Source organism: Borostomias antarcticus (genome assembly GCF_949987555.1).
Source record: "Borostomias antarcticus genome assembly, chromosome: 4".
Taxonomy (NCBI): Eukaryota; Metazoa; Chordata; class Actinopteri; order Stomiiformes; family Stomiidae; genus Borostomias; species Borostomias antarcticus.
In genome coordinates, this window is record NC_140237.1 from 32,196,660 (window position 1) to 32,206,659 (window position 10,000).

The 10,000-nt window shown below is 47.1% G+C and overlaps 1 protein-coding gene across 1 annotated transcript in view; it reads right to left on the bottom strand.

The window, feature by feature from the left end:
• The window catches only part of adamtsl3 (ADAMTS-like 3), a gene marked incomplete at both ends in the record, with an annotated part of 117,191 nt that overhangs the window by 106,888 nt on the left and 303 nt on the right, over positions 1 to 10,000 (bottom strand). The window contains one exon of the mRNA XM_084437457.1: positions 9,921 to 10,000. This exon is cut by the window's right edge and continues 40 nt beyond it. Coding sequence (XP_084293583.1) covers positions 9,921 to 10,000 — 80 coding nt within the window. The remainder of the gene's footprint in view (positions 1 to 9,920) is intronic.

The window sequence follows — 10,000 nt, forward strand, 5'->3', positions numbered from 1 at the left end:
CCCTGCTCTGCCCTGCTCTTCCCTAATCTACCCTGCTCTGCCCTGCTCTTCCCTAATCTACCCTGCTCTGCCCTGCTCTACCCTAATCTACCCTGCTCTACCCTGCTCTACCCTGCTCTACCCTGCTCTTCCCTAATCTACCCTGCTCTGCCCTGCTCTACCCTGCTCTACCCTACTCTACCCTGCTCTACCCTGCTCTTCCCTAATCTACCCTGCTCTACCCTGCTCTACCCTGCTCTTCCCTACTCTACCCTGCTCTACCCTGCCCCACCCTGCTCTACCCTAATCTACCCTGCTCTTCCCTAATCTACCCTGCTCTGCCCTGCTCTACCCTGCTCTTCCCTAATCTACCCTGCTCTACCCTACTCTACCCTGCTCTACCCTAATCTACCCTGCTCTGCCCTGCTCTACCCTGCTCTACCCTAATCTACCCTGCTCTACCCTGCTCTACCCTACTCTACCCTGCTATACCCTGCTATACCCTGCTCTACCCTGCTCTACCCTGCTCTACCCTACTCTACCCTGCTCTACCCTGCTCTACCCTGCTCTACCCTGCTCTGCCCTACTCTACCCTGCTCTACCCTACTCTACCCTGCTCTACCCTACTCTACCCTGCTATACCCTGCTCTACCCTGCTCTACCCTACCCTGCCCTAATCTACCCTGCCCTGCTCTCACCTGCTCTGCCCTGCTATACCCTAATCTACCCTGCTCTACCCTGCTCTGTCCTGCTCTGCCCTGCCCTAATCTACCCTGCTCTACCCTACCCTGCTATACCCTACCCTACCCTGCTATACCCTACCCTACCCTGCCCTAGTCTACCATACCCTGCCCTAGTCTACCCTACCCTGCCCTAGTCTACCCTGCCCTGCCCTAGTCTACCCTGCCCTGCCCTAGTCTACCCTGTCCTGCCCTAGTCTACCCTGCCCTGCCCTAGTCTACCCTACCCTGCCCTAGTCTACCCTGCCCTGCCCTAGTCTACCCTGCCCTGCCCTAGTCTACCCTGCTCTGTCCTGCTCTGTCCTGCTCTGCTCTGTTTTGCTCTGCTCTACCTCACCCTGCTCTATGCAGTCAGCCAGGCTTCACCCTAGACACACCTGGGTCTCTTTAGTTACAAGAAACACTGAAGGCACAGTTCAATTTAAATATGTTACCAGAAACAAGTGAGAAACTACAGACAGATAGACAAAGTCAGATATCAGTCCAATTGCGAAGACATGGCCTCTTGTCAGTGTTGCCCCCCCCCCCCCCCCAGCTCCAGAACAGGGGGAAGGGGTTTAAGACCTACAGCGCCAAAACGCCAACCACGGACCCCCTCAGCCCAGACAATACCCCTGCATTCTGGGCATACCACGACCAGCGCTGGCTGGGGACGAAGGGGTCCCGGCTCAATTCCATTCCAGAAAGATGGTCCCTCCCGAAGGACTGAGTCGGCCCTGTGACCTGATCTGATATATTTAGATTGGTAACATACCATGGCTCCAATTCACTTTGTTTCTGCTACTGCATTCATCTTTCTAGTCATGTGAGATTTTGTGAATCAGACAGACGGGACTGAGGATGGGAGCAACATGTCGTGAATTGAAACGCAAGCCCAGACAAGGAGGCAGATTTATGTATATCTGTGGCACCGGGCTCCGTTTGTATCCAGACCCGTGAGACTCAGAAACCCTAGCCCTTATGTGTTACTCTCTCTCTCCAACACAGGTTAAACATTATGACTTCATCATATTCCCCAAGCAAATCACTGTTCTTAGAAATGACCAGGAGAAGAATTATATTGGCTGGTGTTATACAATATAAGTAAATTCAGATGCTTGAAGTTTTGCTTTTTTTCTGGGTTCGGTTATTGCACTAATTCCCTACTTACCAATGTATTTGAACTATGCAATATAATTCAAACAGAATGTTTAGGGTCTGTCTGGTCTGTATTAATGCCTCCCTGGTTCCTTCTGGAACGTCTATATTTTGAGAGGGCAGACCGCTCTCAAGAGGGGTATGAAGAGGAGGACATTGAGGAGGAGACTGAGGCACTGACAGAGTGTATATAGAGGAGGAGACTGAGGCACTGACAGAGTGTATATAGAGGAGGAGACTGAGGCACTGACAGAGCGTATATAGTAGGGATGCACCGATGCATCGGGCGAACATCGGCATTGGCCGATGTTGGCCTTGTTGACTGCCATCGGCCCATCGGCAAATAAAATGACATTCAACGATAGTAGTGGCCGATGTTATGTCGCAACAATTACGGCTTTTTTTGTTGCAAAACGTAGCCTACCCAGCTGCAGATTCAGAGAAGATCTGTGACTTAACACTGCAAATGCACGTGTAGTTTGCTTTCCCCTAAAGTGAAATAAAAAATCTGCGTTTTGGAACCAAACACTTCATTTCTTTGTTTCCCTGGCACAAAAGGGGGAATAAAAATAAAATAAAGTAAACATCGGCCATCGGCATCGGCCATCGGCCGGATTGTTATTTTAAACATCGGCATCGGCCCAGAATTTTGCAATCGGTGCACCCCTAGTATATAGAGGAGGAGACTGAGACACTGACAGAGTGTATATAGAGGAGGAGACTGAGGCACTGACAGAGTGTATATAGAGGAGGAGACTGAGGCACTGACAGAGTGTATATAGAGGAGGAGACTGAGGCACTGACAGAGTGTATATAGAGGAGGAGACTGAGGCACTGACAGAGTGTATATAGAGGAGGAGACTGAGGCACTGACAGAGTGTATATAGAGGAGGAGACTGAGGCACTGACAGAGTGTATATAGAGGAGGAGACTGAGACACTGACAGAGTGTATATAGAGGAGGAGACTGAGACACTGACAGAGTGTATATAGAGGAGGAGACTGAGGCACTGACAGAGTGTATATAGAGGAGGAGACTGAGACACTGACAGAGTGTATATAGAGGAGGAGACTGAGGCACTGACAGAGTGTATATAGAGGAGGAGACTGAGACACTGACAGAGTGTATATAGAGGAGGAGACTGAGGCACTGACAGAGTGTATATAGAGGAGGAGACTGAGGCACTGACAGAGTGTATATAGAGGAGGAGACTGAGGCACTGACAGAGTGTATATAGAGGAGGAGACTGAGGCACTGACAGAGTGTATATAGAGGAGGAGACTGAGGCACTGACAGAGTGTATATAGAGGAGGAGACTGAGACACTGACAGAGTGTATATAGAGGAGGAGACTGAGGCACTGACAGAGTGTATATAGAGGAGGAGACTGAGACACTGACAGAGTGTATATAGAGGAGGAGACTGAGACACTGACAGAGTGTATATAGAGGAGGAGACTGAGGCACTGACAGAGTGTATATAGAGGAGGAGACTGAGGCACTGACAGAGTGTATATAGAGGAGGAGACTGAGGCACTGACAGAGTGTAACGCAATCAGGAATCAGAGGGAGATAAAGACAAACAGAAATAGAGAAAGTCATTTCTAAGGCAGATCAAGAGAGAAAGATGAGAAGACAGAGAGAGAGAGAGTGTGTATGAGGCAGACAGAGAGAGAAAGAGAGAGAGAGGAGGGAGAGTATGTATGAGAGAGAGAGAGAGAGAGAGAAAGTGAGAGAGAGAGAGAGACGTTTTCAACGGAGGCTGTGCCTAGTCAGACTGAGTCAGACACGCGGACGTGCTTGCCGTCTTGCTCATGCTCTATTCCTGGGAGAGAGAGTAAGACCTCTGTCATCTCCAGGAACAGAGCTGCACTCCGAACCGTGGAACCCCTGGCATTCTACCGGCCTCGGCCTTTTCAGAATAGACCAGGAAGCCCCTATTCAGTCAGCCTGCTCCCCTCACCAGCCTCCTGGGTCGGGCCAACACACACTCCTCCCCTCACCAGCCTCCTGGGTCGGGCCAACACACACTCCTCCGCCTACACTCTGCACAGCGGTTTTATTAATCATGCCAACTCCAGCTGGTTTTCCCAGGGCAGACCCTCATTTGGACTCAGCGCCGTGCGCCTGAAACGATTCTGGATGGGCTCAGGGTTCTTTGGAGCCTTTCGCACGTGTAAACGCCCTCACAGTCAACACACATACTGCGGTTAGCGTACAGGACCCGCGCAGGATTTGAACCCGCAACCTCGATGTTCCCGGTATACGGTGCTCGGACCGCCTACTGCCTGTCATCTGGACGCTATCCCAGAGGCTAGACAGCATCTGGCTAAGACACACATTCTTCTTCTCACTCAACTCCTCATAGCTTTAGTCACACATCCAGTAGTACAGGAAAACCCACAACAAGAGTCAAACACCCCAGTCCTAAATCAAGGCCCAGGGCCTAAACCACAGACACCTTCCCCCTAAATCAAGACCCAGGGCCTAAACCCCAGACACATCGCCTACTGTAAATCGGACAGGAATGGGGTAGAGATATATGGTGGGAATGGCACCTTTACTAGGGGGGACAACAAACCACAGCGCTTGTTGTTAACACATCCAAACTGGGCGTGATGTAGCCTGCCTACTGATGCCACGCTGACAGGCTATACATTCATCCATACGACGCTATACACATCTCCTGTAGTCAGGGGGTACAAGACAGGGTGACCGCAACAAAGCCTACCGAATGTGGAAAGTATGCCTGGCAATATAGACATAATTACACACAAATTACCGAGTTGAAATTCGACATTCCTCGTTCTGCTGAAGCCATTGAGAAGCCTGTTATGTGTTTCATATGGACCCATCTCTGGAGAAAGGTTAGGTAGTGAAAGAACGTTTAACGGGGAAAAGTCCATTCCTGTGCGCTTGTGAAAACGGGACAGATCTTCAGAACGCGACCCATAACTACCCATTGTTCTCCCTTCTGCACACTCTGACTTTTTACTGCATATTTGAAATTCAGAGGAGAAGAAAAAAAAAAACGTCATCGTTCATCTATATTCAACTAGCTCTGGTCCAAGAGACTGGTACTGCTGATTCCTTGCTCGAAAACTTGCATGGAAAAAATAAAAAAAAGTTCTGGACCATATGTGTTGTTGCTAAAGCTGGAACATTCCGCACAAATCTTTTTTTTTTTAAATCAAGCATAACCATCCCAACATGTTTCTGCATTATGTTAAGGGTCACTTATATCATATTTGTCAGCTGCAAGGATTTCAAAACATGATGTACTCGACGTTTAAGCAGAGTTATGTGTTTCCCTGTCCAGAGAGCTGAGAGAAAGAGGGAGATGTCCTTATTAGCTGCAGACCCCTGCCAGATGGATCAGTCCTCTGCAGTGTACCAATTTTTTTAATCAAACAGGGAAGAATGTTCCACATTTCAGAAGATGCGGGGAGAAGAATGGCAGTATTGTGCGTGCCTCCACCCAGTATCTTTTCTCACATACGGCGCATAGAAAGCTATTTTTCTCAACTTTATAAATTGTTGCTCTCTCATGACATGTCAGCTGTGTTTCATTTATCGTCTACACACTCCAAACAACTCCCTGTTCCTCTTCAGTCCCACATGCCAATCAGAGCTAGAGAGACACTAAGGCTTGGGTGTGTGTGTGTGTGTGTGTGTGTGTGTGTGTGTGTGTGTGTGTGTGTGTGTGTGCTTGTGTGCGTGAAGGTGTGTGCGTGTATTCGACTCAGCAATTTGAGTTGCATTGCAGAACCAATTAAGAGAGTTTAAAAACCTGTGCAAATTCGCAGCAGCTGCGACCGCGTATTGTACATGTACGAGCATGCATCCACGCATGCATTCACACATAACAACCTCACAAACAATGTTACACTAGGCTTCACATGGCGTGACAAACTTCCAGACACATCAGAAATGGATATTGATTGTTTTTTCTCAAAAACAAATATGACATCATGGTCAGAGAAATAAGGTGCTTCTTGCTCCAGTGTGTGTGTGTGTGTGTGTGTGTGTGTGTGTGTGTGTGTGTGTGTGTGAGTGTGTGTGTGTTAGTGTAGAAATGATCGAGCAGAAGACCCTCCATGTGAGTGGGATGTTTCACAAGTTGCCTGAATCACATAATCTTTAGCTCTCTGACTAATTGATTACAGCAAATACTGATAGTAGCCTATAAAACACACGTATTTAATGCTCAACACAGCTTGGTGAAATACGACTTAGTGAGACTTTTGTATGTCGCGCCGCATGACTCCATGTGAGTGTTTGTGTGACAAAGACAGAGAGAGAAAGTGACGTGGAAAGGTTGAGTGAGTGGGAGTGAGAGAAAGAAGACAGGAGAGAGAGAGAGAGAGAGAGAGAGAGGGAGAGAGAGAGAGAGAGAGAGAGAGGGAGAGAGAGATAGAAAGAGAGAAAGAGAGAGAGAGAGAGAAAGAGAGGGAGAGAGAGAGAGGGAGAGAGGTATTTGTGTGGTGGGAGTGAGTACATACAGAGGAGTGGACCGTGTCAGTCTGGACACAGGTGAACTCCAACAACAAGGAGCTCTTTGGGAAGAGGTGAAGAGATTGATTTAAAAAAGCTGAAACCAAGGCTCTCTTGTTGTGGAAAAAGTGAAAAGGCCTTTATTAAATGGCAAAAGCATGGCTAAAATTAAACACACACACCTACACGTTGCTGCATGTCAGACATCCTATTGGAGGCCTGTGCTCGCTCAACACCTAGGTGCTTGGTTTTAATTCTTACAATGCATTTGCTATTTAAAGGCTTTTTAACTTTTCCTACAACGAGTGCCTTTTTTATATACATACACTGTGACTATAGAACACAAGCTACTGTGCTGAATCACTGAATGTCATTTCACATCACAAAGATTCATGCAAGGGATCATACAGAAGTATCACTTAATTATACTGACCAAGTATACAGTTATCCTACACTAAGGTAGCATCAACCAAAACACAGACAGCAACAGCAAATAGTTCAATGCATTGTGCTCTGTTTAATACAATCTTATTTACTGATGATTGTTTTTTAAAGAGCACAATGCAGTGAGCACCTTGTTGGTACGGCCTATTTTTGGGGGTGATGCCGTCTCCTTTCCTCATTTCCAATAATAACTTTGTTGAATTATTCCCCCAAGACACGCTCCCCTTTCCTGAGAAAGCTGGAAGACCGATTGGGGGTTTACAGCACAGTCAGGCATCGTCCTGTCCACCTCAGACAGCGGTCAGACATGAGAGATCAAGACCATTTCACCACTCACAGATCTATTTTACAATATGAGCCTCCTCTACAGATCTATTTTACAAGATTAACATCAAAAGGTAACCAGATCAGTGGCCTTGCGGTTAGAATGTCCGCCCTGAGACTGGGAGGTCGTGAGTTCGATCCCCTTCCGAGTCATACTAAAGACTATAAAAATGGCCTCCCTGCTTGGCACTCAGCATCAAGTGTTGGATTGGGGGAAGGTCTCTGCGACATGCTAGTGTCATGTCCAGGGGGTGGACTTGTACATCAAGCTGCCTCACGCTACAGAAACAGGAGATAGGCTCCTGCCCTAAGGGCCACTAGGCTCCAGAAACATTGGTTCTCAAAGGCTTACTTACCATCTACAGGTATTTCACCATCTACTGATCTATTCCTAACATTGACTTACCTATACCACAAAAGGAGATTTTGATACAGTATCTAAGACATCCAACTCTTAAAGGACTACTAGGAGGTCCAACTCTTAAAGGACTACGAGGAGGCCCAACTCTTAAAGGACTACTAGGAGGTCCAACTCTTAAAGGACTACTAGGAGGCCCAACTCTTAAAGGACTACTAGGAGGCCCAACTCTTAAAGGACTACTAGGAGGTCCAACTCTTAAAGGACTACGAGGAGGTCCAACTCTTAAAGGACTACTAGGAGGTCCAACTCTTAAAGGACTACTAGGAGGCCCAACTCTTAAAGGACTACTAGGAGGCCCAACTCTTAAAGGACTACTAGGAGGCCCAACTCTTAAAGGACTACTAGGAGGCCCAACTCTTAAAGGACTACTAGGAGGCCCAACTCTTAAAGGACTACTAGGAGGTCCAACTCTTAAAGGACTACTAGGAGGTCCAACTCTTAAAGGACTACTAGGAGGTCCAACTCTTAAAGGACTACTAGGAGGTCCAACTCTTAAAGGACTACTAGGAGGTCCAACTCTTACTACTACGTAGGAGGTCCAACTCTTAAAGGACTACTAGGAGGTCCAACTCTTAAAGGACTACTAGGAGGTCCAACTCTTAAAGGACTACTAGGAGGCCCAACTCTTAAAGGACTACTAGGAGGCCCAACTCTTAAAGGACTACTAGGAGGTCCAACTCTTAAAGGACTACGAGGAGGTCCAACTCTTAAAGGACTACTAGGAGGCCCAACTCTTAAAGGACTACTAGGAGGTCCAACTCTTAAAGGACTACTAGGAGGTCCAACTCTTAAAGGACTACTAGGAGGCCCAACTCTTAAAGGACTACTAGGAGGCCCAACTCTTAAAGGACTACTAGGAGGTCCAACTCTTAAAGGACTACTAGGAGGTCCAACTCTTAAAGGACTACTAGGAGGCCCAACTCTTAAAGGACTACTAGGAGGCCCAACTCTTAAAGGACTACTAGGAGGTCCAACTCTTAAAGGACTACGAGGAGGTCCAACTCTTAAAGGACTACTAGGAGGCCCAACTCTTAAAGGACTACTAGGAGGTCCAACTCTTAAAGGACTACTAGGAGGTCCAACTCTTAAAGGACTACTAGGAGGCCCAACTCTTAAAGGACTACTAGGAGGCCCAACTCTTAAAGGACTACTAGGAGGTCCAACTCTTAAAGGACTACGAGGAGGTCCAACTCTTAAAGGACTACTAGGAGGCCCAACTCTTAAAGGACTACTAGGAGGCCCAACTCTTAAAGGACTACTAGGAGGTCCAACTCTTACTACTACGTAGGAGGTCCAACTCTTAAAGGACTACTAGGAGGTCCAACTCTTAAAGGACTACGAGGAGGTCCAACTCTTAAAGGACTACTAGGAGGTCCAACTCTTAAAGGACTACGAGGAGGTCCAACTCTTAAAGGACTACTAGGAGGTCCAACTCTTAAAGGACTACTAGGAGGTCCAACTCTTAAAGGACTACTAGGAGGTCCAACTCTTAAAGGACTACTAGGAGGCCCAACTCTTAAAGGACTACTAGGAGGTCCAACTCTTACTACTACGTAGGAGGTCCAACTCTTAAAGGACTACTAGGAGGTCCAACTCTTAAAGGACTACTAGGAGGTCCAACTCTTAAAGGACTACTAGGAGGTCCAACTCTTAAAGGACTACTAGGAGGTCCAACTCTTAAAGGACTACTAGGAGGTCCAACTCTTAAAGGACTACGAGGAGGTCCAACTCTTAAAGGACTACTAGGAGGTACCACTAATGACAAAACAGAATGCCACCAGCATCCCCTGCGTTGGTAGGGAGCCCTAGTTGTTTTTCCCGGCCTCATAAACAGGTTTTTTAAAAGCTACCTGAGGTAGATCATAAAGCAAACAGAGCAGCCCAGCGCAGCACCATTCCACTGTTTACACAACCTGGATTCTCCGTCCGCCTCAATAGTCCACTGGGCAATCTATCACCATCTGGAACTCACTCCCCAACACACAACCACAGAGGAAGAGGCGTGAGAGTGTGAGTTTGTGAGCATGTGTGTGCGTGTGTGTGTGTATATATATATATATATATATATATATATATATTGTGTGTTTGTGCATGCATGTGTGCATGAATTATTGTGTGTGTGTGTGTGTGTATATATATTGTGTGTGTATATATGTATTGTGTGTTCGTGCGTGCATGTGTGCGTGAATTATTGTATGTGTGTGTATATAATATATATATATATATATATATATATATATTGTGTGTATATATATTGTGTGTTCGTGCATGCATGTGTGCGTGAATTATTGTGTGTGTGTGTGTGTGTGCGTGCATGCGTGTGTGTTCATGTGAGTGTGTGCGTGTGTGTGTGCATGCGAGCGTGTGTGTGTGTGTTACTGACCTGGTCGTCGTATCTGTAGGTGAGGAACTGTTCTCCTGTGGTGTCCTCTAGGAAGCTGCCCTGGGGCGAGAGGCCAAACT